Below are 15,013 nucleotides of genomic sequence, written 5' to 3'. Positions count from 1 at the left end.
TGGGGTGCAGGGCTTGGCAGCTCCGGTGTTCTTGAGATCCGTTGGTGGTGGAAGCTGTGTGGGATCCGGCTCTTCTCGCACTGGACGTCTCCTATCTTCGAGCCTGCCACATGTCACCTTGTGTCAGATTGATATTCTATATATTTGTATTTGTCTGTACTACGTTGTGCACTTTCACAACATTAAATTGTTACTTTTTGGCTATTCCATTGTCCCTTCATTAACGCCCCCTGTTGTGGGTCCGTGTCACGACACCTTCACAACACCCAGTTAACAACACAACATCAAAGTATTCATGAATGTAAGTCTCGCCGTACACAGGCGCTCATAATTAGTGGTCTCTTATGCCTTTATTCCTCTCCCTGAGCGAGTTAACAGGTGCATTTCCGGAAAACGTCTTACTTGTCAATTCTCGTCAATTCTCAGCATTTCATACATATTAGGAAAACAAAAGCATCCCGATGGCTGACAGACCGAGCGAAACAAATGTTCTTATGTCCAACAATGAAGCTTCAGACCTTTTATGTGAAAGTGATAGCTCAGATTTACAGAGGAGACAACACACTTCACCCCGAAACTCTTAACTTTTTCAGTCTGACAGATTTTGGAACCTACAGTAATGTTCAGAATAATAGTAGTGCTATGTGACTAAAAAGATGAATCCAGGTTTTGAGTATATTTCTTATTGTTACATGGGAAACAAGGTACCAGTAGATTCAGTAGATTCTCACAAATCCAACAAGACCAAGCATTCATGATATGCACACTCTTAAGGCTATGAAATTGGTCTATTAGTAAAAAAAAGTAAAAAAAGGGGGTGTTCACAATAATAGTAGTGTGACATTCAGTCAGTGAGTTCGTCAGATTTGTGCAACAAACAGATGTGAATCAGGTGTCCCCTATTTAAGGATGAAGCCAGCACCTGTTGAACATGCTTTTCTCTTTGAAAGCCTGAGGAAAATGGGACGTTCAAGACATTGTTCAGAAGAACAGCGTAGTTTGATTAAAAAGTTGATTGGAGAGGGGAAAACTTATACGCAGGTGCAAAAAATTATAGGCTGTTCATCTACAATGATCTCCAATGCTTTAAAATGGACAAAAACACCAGAGACGTGTGGAAGAAAATGGAAAACAATGATCAAAATGGATATAAGAATAACCAGAATGGCAAAGGCTCACCCATTGATCAGCTCCAGGATGATCAAAGACAGTCTGGAGTTACCTGTAAGTGCTGTGACAGTTAGAAGACGCCTGTGTGAAGCTAATTTATTTGCAAGAATCCCCCGCAAAGTCCCTCTGTTAAATAAAAGACGTGCAGAAGAGGTTGCAATTTGCCAAAGAACACATCAACTGGCCTAAAGAGAAATGGAGGAATATTTTGTGGACTGATGAGAGTAAAATTGTTCTTTTTGGGTCCAAGGGCCGCAGACAGTTTGTGAGACGACCCCCAAACTCTGAATTCAAGCCGCAGTTCACAGTGAAGACAGTGAAGCATGGTGGTGCAAGCATCATGATATGGGCATGATTCTCCTACTATGGTGTTGGGCCTATATATGGCATACCAGGTATCATGGATCAGTTTGGATATGTCAAAATACTTGAAGAGGTCATGTTGCCTTATGCTGAAGAGGACATGCCCTTGAAATGGGTGTTTCAACAAGACAATGACCCCAAGCACACTAGTAAACGAGCAAAATCTTGGTTCCAAACCAACAAAATGTTGCCTTGCAGATGTGAAGAAATCATGAAAAACTGTGGTTATACAACTAAATACGAGTTTAGTGATTCACAGGATTGCTAAAAAAGCAGTTTGAACATAATAGTTTTGAGTTTGTAGCATCAACAGCAGATGCTACTATTATTGTGAACACCCCCTTTTCTACTTTTTTTAATAATGGCCCAATTTCATAGCCTTAAGAGTGTGCATATCATGAATGCTTGGTCTTGTTGGATTTATGAGAATCTACTGAATCTACTGGTATCTTGTTTCCATGTAACAATAAGAAATATACTCAAAACCTGGATTAATCTTTTTAGTCACATAGCACTACTATTATTCTAAACACTACCGTATATTTAGATTCTGGAGCAGTTTGGTCAAAGTTGAAAAGTCAAGGTCAAGAAAAACTTGGTCAGAAAAATACCTGTACTTTTCATCAACCAGATGGATGATCTAAAGCAGGGGTGAACGTGAACATGTGGTGCTCATGTGCGCTAACATAAAAAAAAGATGTACAGCAGAAAACACAGAGGGAAGTACCTCCTGATATGTGTTTCCCTCTGTTTTCTGCTCTACATCATTTGTTTTTAGCACGAACAAGCATCTTGGCATCATTTATATGCACGCCTGATCTAAAGCTTATATTGATAAGCAAAATATTTGTGATTGATTTTTAGAAGGACTTCAAAATGAAGTCACCCAGAACTCATACAATTAAGCTGTACATAGTCAAAAACACCATTACAAATGTGTGTACTATATCGAGTGCACCGGACATACATCAGCCCTCTGAGTCAAAGTCAGTGACGTCACCATATTTCACTGTAACTTCCACATCTGCATGAAATTTCACTGTCATGGGTTATGTATGAATGATATGTTTGCTGAGGATCACAGCATTAGTTTGTAAAATAGTAATAATGCAACAATCATCCTGTCATGCAAATAAAAGTAAAGCTGGCCTTACACCACATGAGGACACAACAAGATACTGCCGTATCGCAATTATAGCAACCTAATGCAGACGAACAGCAGAAGAAGAGCAGAATAACGGTGTACATATTACAGCATCAGTGGTGCCACCAGGAACTTTTTGTTGGGGGGGGGGGGTAAAAGTTGGAGGGGCTCTACAAAATGTCATCGAAATGAACAATATATACAGTAAATTGCTTTATAAATACCAAGGTATATGTTTTAGTGACCCGTGCTACTCTAAAATGAGGTATCAATGCAAACACACATCACTTAGAATGATTGCAAGTTCAGTAAACGTGCACATAGGTATAAATAAAGATAAGTGAAGTTTTAAAATTGGCCGTAATAAATATTTAGGAAACCTAAATTTTTTGAGTATGGGATTAAATTTGTCTCATTAATACTTGTAAAAGCACAGAGGGTGATTTACAAATATCCTTTGATTTGTACACGTGCTTTGTGATCCACAAACACAAATTTCTGATTTGTAACTTATGTGTGGGTTTTTACAAATAAATGTTTATTTGCAAAACTGAAAATTCTGTTTGTGAAGGGTGATTCAGCATTGGTGGATCACCAAACACACACATTCATCACTTTGCTCAGTTACACAATACTGAGACATTCTCAGTGTAAAACTGCAGTTGAGATCCACAAATATGTCAGTTGCTATTCACATTATTGGCAAAATTATTGGGGGAGCTGAGGCTCATTATTGGGTGGGCTTAAGCCCTCCCAAGCCCCCCCTTGGCACCGCCACTGTACAGCATGTGCATAAGTCTGCACTGTGCAGCAGATGATGTGCAGCCCTTCACAGGCTGAGAATTTAATAGCTTCTCTGAGTTGATAATTTTCTTTCTGCATAAATCAGTGGGAAACATTTTGAATAATCTTACTGGCAAACAGGTGAATCCATTGGTTAAGATCGTGGGCACTCAGAGAGCATACACCTCTCCCCTGACACAAAGTAAACACACAGTCTTTGTTGGTGCTGAATTTTGCTGAAGGGGGTTTTGACACTGTTTGTCCAAAGTACATGTGAAAATCGATGGGGCACACTCTTCTCTGAAAGCCAACGAGAATTTTAATCAGGGAAAAAATGCAGATTTGCTTAAAAGTCTTTGACCCAAGGCCTTCTCTCCACCAAATTATGAATCTGCTCCAGAGCGCTTTTGGCCTCAGACTGGGGCGACGGTTCATCTTTCAGCAGGACAATGACCCTAAGCACAGCCAAGATATCAAAGCAGTGGCTTCAGGACAACTCTGTGAATGTCCTTGAGTGGTCCAGCCAGAGCCCAGACCTGAATCTGACTGAACATCTCTGGAGAGATCTGAAAATGGCTGTGCACCGATGCTCCTCATCCAACCTGATGGAGCTTGAGAGGTGCTGTGAAGGGCAAAATGGGCAAAACTGTCCAAAGATAGGTGCAGCAAGCTTGTGGCATCACATTCAAGAAGACTTGAGGCTCTAATAGCTGCCAAAGGTGCATCAACAAAATATTGAACAAAGGGTGTGAATACTTTTGTACGTGTGATTTCTTAGTTTTTTGTATAAATCTGCAAAAAAACTAAAAAAAAAAAAAAAAATTGTCATTATGGGGTGTTGTGAGGAGAATTTTGAGGGAAAAAATTAATTTACTCCATTTTGGAATAAGGCTGTAACATAAAACGTGGAAAAAGTGAAGCGCTGTGAATACTTTCTGGACCCACCGTAAGTAGTGAAATGGTTCATGTAGTTCAGCTTTTATAAGTGATCTGAGGATGTGGCTTATTACCCGCACCGAAACACAAAAAGACACATAAAAGCAACTAAGCAACTCAGACAAATGCTGAGCACTTTTACTCTTCAAGTCGTACATGTTTACACACAAAGGCACCGCGCAGTCATGTGACCTTCAGTATAATCGATTGTTGATTACATCAGTACTGTGACCTTTTCCCTCATATTTTTAATAACCTTCAGGCTCAAGCTATAGAATACAGCTAGTATCCATGCTCATTTCAAACAGATATAAAAAAAAAATTCATTACTGCTGCTATTTATTCAGGAGCCTTGACTTTAAGTCTTTTACATGTTCGACATTTGTCACCACCTCTCTTACATGTTAAATCTAGTCTACAGTGTTTCACATACCTGAAAATATTCCCTTCATCAGGCTACATGAGATTAACATTTCAGATCATGGGTAATGAGCAAGTAGTAGCCATGGGTGGTGCTCTTCAAAAGTGGGTTTTGAATGTTGTAGTCTTCCTCCTACACAAGGCGAACTGTTATCATCAAACTCTAATTTTTCAGCAGTTGTGCAACATTTTCCGACATCTCAGTTCATTTATTTATCTTTGAAAATCTTCACTTCGTGCTTCTTTGATCAAGTATCCTTCCACCTCTGACAGCTCCTCAGCTGTCAGCTCACCTTGCCTCTTTTCTTTTGATCAAGAACTATGAACAAACCTTTTAACCCAGACTGTGATGCTGAGTAGAGTTTTTTTTAGAGGTTTATCCAGCTGTAGGAATAAATTTTATTTCTCATCTTCCAGACTGCACAGATGGAGTATAATTTGACTGGGCATCAGTTCTGTCTTTATGTCATCTTCAGACAGCCGTCCATTGAATGTCTTGGTTTTCACTGATAAGTTAGGAAATGAGGGTCCCTTCCACTAGAGCACCCCCCCACACCCCCAAAAAAATCTTTATATACGAGGTCTATTAGAAAAGTATCCGACCTGTGGCCGGGGAAAAAAAACTGGCTTACCTGGAGGGTTGGAAACCTAATCACCCTCGAAGTACACTCCTTGGGACTCCACACACTTCTCCCAGCAGTGTTGCCACTGTTGGAAGCATTCCAAAAACGCCTCTTTCGGGATGGCGCGCAGCTCCGCCGTTGTTGCAGCCATGATGTCCTCCCTCGTCTCAAAACGTGTTCCTTTTAATGGTCTTTTAATTTTGGGGAACAGCCAGAAGTCGCAAGGGGCCATGTCAGAAGAGTAAGGAGCCTGTGGAACCACAGGAGTTTGGTTTTTAGACAAATAAGTCCGAATCAAGTTGGATGAATGAGCTGGTGCGTTGTCGTGGTGGAGGCGCCAATTTCCTGTGGCCCACAACTCCGGTCTCGTGCGCCATACAGCTTCACGGAGGCAACGGAGGACATCCCTGTAATACTCCTTCGTTATTGTTTGACCCTGTGGTGCGTACTCGTGGTGTACCACACCGCAGGAGTAAAAAAAAACAGTCAGCATCACCTTAACATTGCCGCGCACTTGGCGCGCCTTCTTCGGTCGTGGAGACGTGGAATGCTTCCATTGTGACGAATGGAATTTTGTTTCCGGGTCGTACCCGTACACCCAGGACTCATCACCGGTGACAATGGTGTCCATAAAGCTGGGATCAGTGTGAATGGAGTCCAGCATGTCCTGTGAGACTTCCACACGGATGTGCTTTTGCTCTGCCATTAGCAGCCTCAGCACGAACTTCGCAGCCACATGCTTCATGCCCAAATCCTGTGTCACGATGGAATGTGCTGAAAAAGTACTAATGTCCACTTCGTCGGCAATTTCTTGGATGGTCACTCGACGGTCCCGCATCACCACAGCGTTCACTTTGGAAATGATCTCGTCGTTTCGGCACGTCAATGGTCGGCCGGAGCGCGGCTCGCTCTCCACCGTTACGCGTCCGTCTTTAAACCGGTTGTACCACTTCTTAATCTGTGTGGCGCCCATAGCTTCATCCCCGAAAACCGTCTTTATTTTTCGAATGGTTTCCTTTTGGCTGTCGCCAAGTTTCTGGCAAAATTTGATGCAATAGCGCTGCTCCAATCATTCCGCCATTTTCCTTGCAAGAAAAGTCCGCCGAGCGCACAGACCCACTCCTCACACAATGGCTGCTCACAGGCGAATGAGGCAGCCGACAGGCGGGACAAAACTCACGCATGCGCACTAAGGTTCAAGGTCGGATGACGCAATCTCACGTGACTCAGATCCATAAAGTTTTTTAAAAAAATAAAACGGCCGGTTACTTTTATAAAAGACCTCGTAATCAGATCTCTTGTTTTCTGCAGGGTTGTGTTTTCCTCTACAGCGTGACCACGTGTCTGGTGTTGTCACTGACTACAATTCCACAACTCTGTATTCAGATTCTTGTTGCTCAAGGGATAAGGAGTTATGCTGCATTTACACATAACGATGACAAGTCACGAATGCCACGAAGTACACATTCTTGGCCACTGATCATGAATGTGATGATTCGGGGCAGAGGCGTCAAGTCTCATCAGGAACTGTTGCAAACTGTTATCACGCGTTCCATTAATGGCACATGTTGCTGGAGAATTATCAGGAACCATTACACACGGTCAAGAATAATGTTCCGCATTGTTGCGCGCTTTTGCACGCTATTGCATCGTTAAGTTCTGTCACGTTGTGAACAAGGTGAAGTGTCTCCACACACACACCCATATTCATCCAACCGTTGCTAACAATTCAGATCGCTCCAGTTTTTCAGAAGAACTTTGTGACTGCATGCATAGTTGGGCTCTGTGCCATGGAGTGGCGCAGAGAGGAGGAGGACAGAGCCAGATGTGTGGCTTCATGTGGGTTTCTTCTCGTGCATTTTCCCAAACATCAGGCACATGCAGAAGGTGGAACACCTGCAGGAGCGCGCTGAAGAGCACTGAAATGAGACTTTTAGCCGACTTGGTGTCAGCAATCAAACTGAATGCAGTGCAGCAGGATTTAATTGTGTGCACGCTTCTTCCTCCGCCGGACTGGAGGAAGTGCAGAGATGTCTGGCTGCACGTGAGTCTCCTCTCACTCCTCTGGTTCTTCTGGCTCAGACTCGTCCTCCCGCTCAATAACAGCAGGTGGAACCCCTGCAGGAGCATCCTGAGGAACTTCAGCAGGAACTGTGGAATGACACTTGGCTGACTTCGCGTCAGTGTTCCTCTTCGGCATCCTGCATCAAACTGAACGCTGTGGAGCCGAGTTTAATTGTGCGCACGTGACAGAAAACTGATTCATCGTGGCGTGCAGTGAAATGTGATGCCGCATTACAAGTCGTGTCAAAACGTGACAGTTTCTGTGTCACTTCGTAATAACGCGTGACAGTTTGGGCTCCAAGAACCATCACAGGAACCACTACGAACGTTGTCATGTTCTATTAAGGATCACTACTCATCAAGACGGATCAACACGCTCAGTTGCGACCTCCACTACGTGAGACGAAATGAGGGTGGTGTGTGACATTCGTGGAAGATTTTTTGACAGGCAAAAACATGCTCCACGAATATCAAGAATATCACGCACCAACACGCACTATTAAGAAACCTATTCAGATGCGTTAAGTCACTTTACGAAGTGAGAAGAATGTCAGAAAAATTACATTCGTAACGCGTCTTGCTTATGTGTAAACGCATCTTAAGCTACCAATATGAACGAGACATGGGTTCGATTCCTGGTCATGCTATCTGTCTGTATCTTTAGACAACACTCAGCATCTGCATTGTGTCAGACCAGCCAGCTGTAAATCGTCATCCCATCCAGGGAGAGTCACTGACTCATCTGCATCATGCTGTGGAAATATGAATAAGCCCAGGCAACAACGGGCCTCAGGACACATATATAGAACTTTGATTTCTGAATACAAACAAACTGCTTCCATCTTTGAGCATAGCTTTCAGTCCATTGGATAACAATCCGGGTATATGACCACAAAAGCTCTTGATTTGGGTATATTTTCATTGTTTTGACAGATTGTACACCATCCAGACTCCAGCTAGAGCTGCCAATAATTACAGTCATAATAGTCAATGTCTTCATGACCACAGCTTTGTACTAGGACATGACTACTCTGGTTGCAGGTTTTCAATCATCTGTTCAAAATGTGTAGGTATAGCTTGCTCTTCACACCTTACACCTCCTCTCTGGTATCTGTGAATACATGAGCTGCTTCTTTTATAAGTAAATTATGTCAAACATATGAGTATTATAATATGGGTACAGGTAAAAGTTTCATTTTGTGGAAATTTGAACAATGCTTCCTCCTGTGGCCCGTGGCTGTGCACACTTTCAGAAGTGTTACATAATCACAAAATTCTGATGATTTTCACATTTGCATACATTTTTTTAAATAAAATCTTTCGTACCTGACAATACCACTGCACTAAGGACTACACACACACAAACACAAAACAAAACTGGTTCCCCTTTCCCATTTTTATGGGCAGTGCATGCAGAAAGTACTCACAGTGCTTCCCTTTTTCCACATTTTGTTATGTTACAGTCTTATTCCAAAATGAAGTAAATTCATGTTTTCCCTCAAAATTCGACTCACAACACCCCATAATGACAACATGAGAAAAGTTTTTTGGGAATTATTTGCAAATTTATTACAAATACAAAACTAAGAAATTGCATGGACATAAGTATTCACACCTTTTGCTCAATACTTTGTTGAAGCACCTGTGGCAGCAATTACAGCCTCAAATCTTCTTGAATATGATGCCACAAGCTTGGTGCACCTGTCTTTGGGCAGCTTTGCTCATTCCTCTTTGCAGCACTTCTCAAGCTCCATTAGGTTGGATGGGGAGCGTCGGTGCACAGCAATTTTTAGGTCACTCCAGAGATGTTCAATGGGGGATTTTCAAGATCCCGGTTGACAGCGTCTACGTGCATGCATGATGACGTCACAACTCTATCTGGTTCAGGAGATGCGGTCTCCTTCAATAACAAGAACTGTCAAGAAACTTTCTCCTGTGTGATTGGAGTTGTGTGGTGGCAGGAATAGCCTTTTGAATGCTTGTATAACGATGTCAGTCACACAAAGAAATCAAATAATAGTGAAAAGATGTTCATTGCACCCAGAATATTGGTATTTTGGTCATTGACGTTTCCTAGCAATGACACCCCAGTGACACGGCACTAACGAAGGACACTGAAGCCAAAACAAAACAATAAATCTGAACTTACTTTCAGAGACATCATTTAACCATCATCCAGCTTTGTTCCTGTACAAATCCCGACGACAACTTCAAGTCGTCCGTATTCCGTTTTGCTTTCTGTCTTGAGGGTTCCTCATCATTTGCATAATTCCCATACCGTCAGTGTTCCGTCTTGACAGTTGTCCAATGTCGTCCATCCTCCCAAGTCCGACGTCTTGCACGAACATTGTACACAAACACAAATGGCAGTGCGCATGCCGTCCTTGGCTGGAGAACCTGTGCACACACACATAAACCGCTGTGCACCAGTTCGCAAGCCATCTTTGGCTGTAGAGGCTGTGCGCCACAAACAGCTGTGCCTGTGGCGCACAGCCGTTTGATTTGTGGGCTGTGCGCCAAAGATGGCTGTGTGTACAATGTTCATACAAGACATCGGACTTGAAAGGTTGGACGAAGTTGGATGACAGTCAAATGGAACACTGATGGTACAGGAATTGTGCAAATGATGAGGAACCATCAAGACAGAAAGCAAAATATACAGATGGACGAATACGGACGACTTGAAGTTGTCGTTGGGATTCGTACAGGAACGAAGCTGGACGACAGTTAAATGATGTCTCTGAAAGTCAACGTAAATCCAGATTTCTTGTTTCGTTTTGGCTTCAGTGTCCTTTGTTAGTGTCATGTGACTGGGGCTTTAGATCAATATTCACACCACTGCAGCACTCCTTCTCATTCCTTGTGGGTTAACAACAACAACAAAATTACTTTCCAATATGGCGTTGAATTTGCCTCCAGTGCCCATTTCACTCCCTGGAAATCTGACAGCTGAGCAGGTGTTTCTAATGATGCCAAAGACACGAGTGAGAGTCTCACTAACCAGAAGTCTTGGTTTAAAGATGGAAGCAGATCTTGAAAATCCCCCATTGGATTCAGGTCTGGGCTCTGGCTGGGCCACTCAAGGGCATTCACAGAGTTGTCTTGAAGCCACTCCTTTGATATCTTGACTGTGTGCTCTGTTACACCCCAACCAGAGCTTTAGGTCTTCTGACCAATTGTTGCCTAAAACTAGATTGAAGACGAGAGGTGACAGGACTTTTGTGGCAGCTGCACCCAGGGTTTAGAATAGTCTCCCTTTCCATTTTAGATCATCCCTGACCCTTGAGACTTTTAAATCTTCTTTCAAAACTCACTTCTTTTCTGTGGTGTTTCCCATAAGAGCGAATGCATCTGTATTTTCTATTCAATATTTTATTCTTTTTTATTGTTTTATTGTCTGTTGCAATTCCATTGTTATTTTTAACCTTATTTATTTATTTACTTATTATTTGGCATAACCGGGTGCCCATTTTATTGTACAGCACTTTGGTCAACTATTGTCGCTTTGAATGTGCTTTAGAAATAAAATTTGAGTAGAGTTGAGGTGATGAGTGTTGGCTGCCACTTTCCTTTTACTAAGGAGTGGCTTCCGTCTGGCCACTCTACCATACAGGCCTGATTGGTGGATTGCTGCAAAGGGGGTTGTCCCACTGGAAGGTTCTCTTGTCTCCACAGAGGAATGCTGGAGCTCTGACAGAGTGACCATCAGGTTCTTGGTCACCTCCCTGAGTAAAGGCCTTCTCCCCTGGTCGCTCAGTTTAGACAGGTGGCTAGCTCTAGGAAGAGTCCTGGTGGATCTGCACTTCTTCCATTTATGGAAGATGGAGGCCACTGTGCTCATTGGGACCTTCAAAGCAGCAGAAGTGCTTCTGTACCTTTCCCCAAATTTGTTCCTCGAGACAATCCTGTCTCAGAGGTCTACAGGACAATTCCTTTGACTTCATGCTTGGTTTGTGTTCTGACATGCACATTGAACTGTGGGATCTTATATGTAGACAGGTGTGTGCCTTTCCAAATCATCTCCAATCAACTGAATTTAACCCAGGTTGACTCCAATTAAGCTGTAGAAACATCTCAAGGATGATCAATGGAAACAGGATGCAGCTGAGTTCAGTTCTGAGCTTCATGGCAAAGGCTGTGAATACTTGTGTACATGTCATTTTCTATAGTCCGTGAGCCAGTCATCAATTTTGACCTAATCGGTACCACTTAATGTGTGGTGTGTGATGAAACGACACTTAGAACCCAGCTTCAGTGTACCATGGCCTACAAAAAAATATATGATAGCCATCCCAGGGTGGCAGCTGTAGCCAGGTAGGGGTCAACGAAGAATTACACAGAGGTCAAAATTTTAAAATGGTCCAGTCATATTGACAACTATACCACATTATTTATCTGACCTTAACAATTCTCAAAAGGTATAGTTTGGGCTATCTGTGACTGAATGTTCTAGACTTAAATAGAGGCATGGAAGGGAGGAGCTTGGTGAGTTCGCTTGTGTGGTCAATTCCACATTGATTGGGATCTACAAACGGAACATGCTTGGATCCTACACACACTTTGATACATCTGGATATTTTTGTGCATATGACAGGTTCTAGATTTTAGAGTACGCCATGTTTCAGTAGGAAATCCACGCAAGTCTTTGTACACGAGGCCGCAAGTCTTTGTACATGAGGCCCCAGGTCTGCCCATGTGACCTGGACCCAGATCAGAAGCAGAAAATCAATTAAAATAATAAATGATGAGTTAAACCTTCTGTTTTGTTTCCGTAACAGAAAGATAAAGAAACGTCTGAGACAAGTGGCTCAGTCACACTCAGCAACACTGTTCTTGTCAAATAGCCCCAAGGTGCCCTGAACCAAGGCACTTTTAGCTGCTGCGGTGTCAGTACATCTGCAGTGAAAGGTGGAGGATATTTCTTGTTCAACTGTATGACGTTATTCTTTTGTCTTTGACTTCCAGATAATCCTCGTCAGAGCAGTCATGTTCTAGTCTACATCCGCCTACTGGACGTAAACGACAATGCGCCAACCTTCGCCATTGTTTATGAGGCCTTTGTCTGTGAGAGGACCAAGACTGGGCAGGTACAATCTCTTTGTTCTTACAGGGCTTCACTTGATCACAAAAGCTGTGGGTTCAAGTCCTTTACTGCTTGTCACATTAAAATAGTCAAAGTGCTTATTTACAGTAATGTTCTGTACAGCAGTGCAGCGGTTTCTCCAACAAGATAATAGATATGGTTTGAGGGGGCTTTTTGCTCTACACTTCGTTTGTTTACTGTGAAGCTTCTGTCATTGAAACTCAGCATTTCCAGCAGAGATATTTCACATTAAAAGCCTTCCAGCAGATAGAAATGTCTGGCACAGCGTGGGATTGAAACTAATAGGATTACAGCATCCTGAGCTCACACCTTGGCTCCTGTAGCTGTGAAGCTGACAGGTTGCTTCATTGCTTCTTTTGTAGTGGTGGATGAGTTACTCTATTATTATTGTTACTTGTTCAATAAATGGAGCTTTTACACAAAATGCTGTAAATAGGGTTTTAACTGCACACAAAAATATATTATTCAATAGATGCACATACGAGGTCTATTAGAAAAGTATCCGACCTTATTATTTTTTTCAAAAACCATATGGATTTGAATCACGTGTGATTACATCAGACATGCTTGAACCCTCGTGGGCATGCGAGAGTTTTTTCACGCCTGTCGGTTACGTCATTCGCCTGTGGGCAGTCTTTGAGTGAGGAGTGGCCCACCCTCTCGTCGATTTTTTTCATTGTTTAGGAATGGCTCAGAGACTGCTGCTTTGTTTGAGAAAATTTTTTTCAAAACTGTAAGGCACAACTGAGTGGACACCATTCGATAAATTCAGCTGGTTTTCGGTAAAAATTTTAACGGCTGATGAGAGATTTTGGTCTGGTAGTGTCGCCGTAAAGACGGTCCATGGCGCCTGACGGCGATCTGCGCTTCGAGGCGGCAGCGTCTCACCGTTTCAAGTTGAAAACTTCCACATTTCAGGCTCTGTTGACACAGTAAGTCGTCAGAGAACAGAGAACTTTCAGAAGAAGTCGGCATGAGGAGTTTATTCGGACATTCCATTGTTAACGGACATTTTGTAATGAAAGAATGTGTGGGCAGAGTCGCATGTCGGGCCGGACCTGACCGCGGGGGGTCGCGACAGGAAAAACACCTCCGTGTTGGAAACCTTAACGGACAAGTTGGAACATGCCCAAGCTGTTAAACAATTTCTCAGTTACTCACTTGTTGAAAGCCATCAAAAGCCGCCTGAATTTTACAAATGGTTTTCAACACGGAGGTGTTTTTCCTGTCGCGGCGCACACAGATTTGCCGAGTCCTCACGGAAACGACTCGGCGAATTTGCGCACACATCTTTCATTAAAAAACGTCCTTAAACAGTGGAATGTCCGCATAAAGTCCTCATGCCGGCCTCTTCTGAATCTTGGGTGAATTAAGCCTTAAATTAGGATGTTTTCAGCTCGAAACAGGCCGACGACGGCGCCTGGAAGAGCTGCGCGACGTCCTGCTCCGTGGGAAGTCCTTACACCGACAGAAACACCCCATAATCTCTCATCAGCCATTAAACTTTTCACCGAAAACAGCTTAATTTCTCGAATAGTGTCCACTCGGATATTCCTCACAGGTCCAGAAAAAATTTTGATAAAGCAACGCGCTCCGTCTCGAGCAGCGTGTGAAACAAAGGAATTCAGCCGAGAGGGCGGGACCACATCTCACTCAAGGCCTGCCCACAGGGAAATGACTTCACCGACACGCGTGAAAAAACTCACGCATGCGCACGAGGGTTCAAGCATGATTGGTGTAATCGCACGTCATTCAAATCCATATAGTTAAAAAAAAATAAAAGGGTCGGTTTATTATCTAGTAGACCTCGTATACACACACCCAACTGTCAAAATATACAGTTATTTTAAAAGGTTCAGAACAACTACAGCACATTATCACCGCACACGCACTCAGCATTATTTTGTTCATTTGTCTGTCAATACTGGTTATGTGATCACTAGCTAGTTATCCTCCAACCTGGATTTATTTATTTATTAATTTAATGGAGAAGATGGGTTCACTTGTGTGTACATCTGGAAAATCAGCTTTGTGCATTAATATTTATTCCTAATCTATTTTTTGTACAACACAGAGTTCAAATGAAATATAAAGACAGACTACTCATAATCCCTGAGATTAGCAGGCAATCATCGGATTAGTGGAGTCAGTGAGTCAGTGGGCTCTGCCAAATTTCCATAAGTAATGCAGCAAAGACGGCTGCATAATCAGCTCTTAAATTTGGAGTTCTGAGAGACTCAGATGAGGACCAGTGAACCTCCTAGTTTGATGCAAGTTGGTGTCTTTTTACGTGCCAAACACCAATGCCATAATATAAAAACTGACAGGCCTGTCAATTTGCTTGTGATGACTTATTGATTATTGCAGCTTCATGGTGGCACCCAAGGCCAATTTTGTTTGGATGTT

The 15,013-nt window shown here is 42.7% G+C and overlaps 1 protein-coding gene across 1 annotated transcript in view; it reads left to right on the top strand.

Moving 5' to 3' along the window:
• Nucleotides 1-15,013, top strand: part of LOC117521754 (cadherin-6-like) — a 244,593-nt gene that overhangs the window by 186,012 nt on the left and 43,568 nt on the right. Inside the window, exon 8 of the mRNA XM_034183098.1 lies at nucleotides 12,469-12,590. Within this exon, the coding sequence (XP_034038989.1) occupies nucleotides 12,469-12,590 (122 nt within the window). The remainder of the gene's footprint in view (nucleotides 1-12,468; nucleotides 12,591-15,013) is intronic.

The sequence above is a fragment of the Thalassophryne amazonica genome, chromosome 12 (genome assembly GCF_902500255.1).
Source record: "Thalassophryne amazonica chromosome 12, fThaAma1.1, whole genome shotgun sequence".
In the NCBI taxonomy this organism is placed as follows: Eukaryota; Metazoa; Chordata; class Actinopteri; order Batrachoidiformes; family Batrachoididae; genus Thalassophryne; species Thalassophryne amazonica.
Note: the sequence above shows the minus strand (reverse complement) of the source record. Positions and strands in the feature narration are given on the sequence as shown.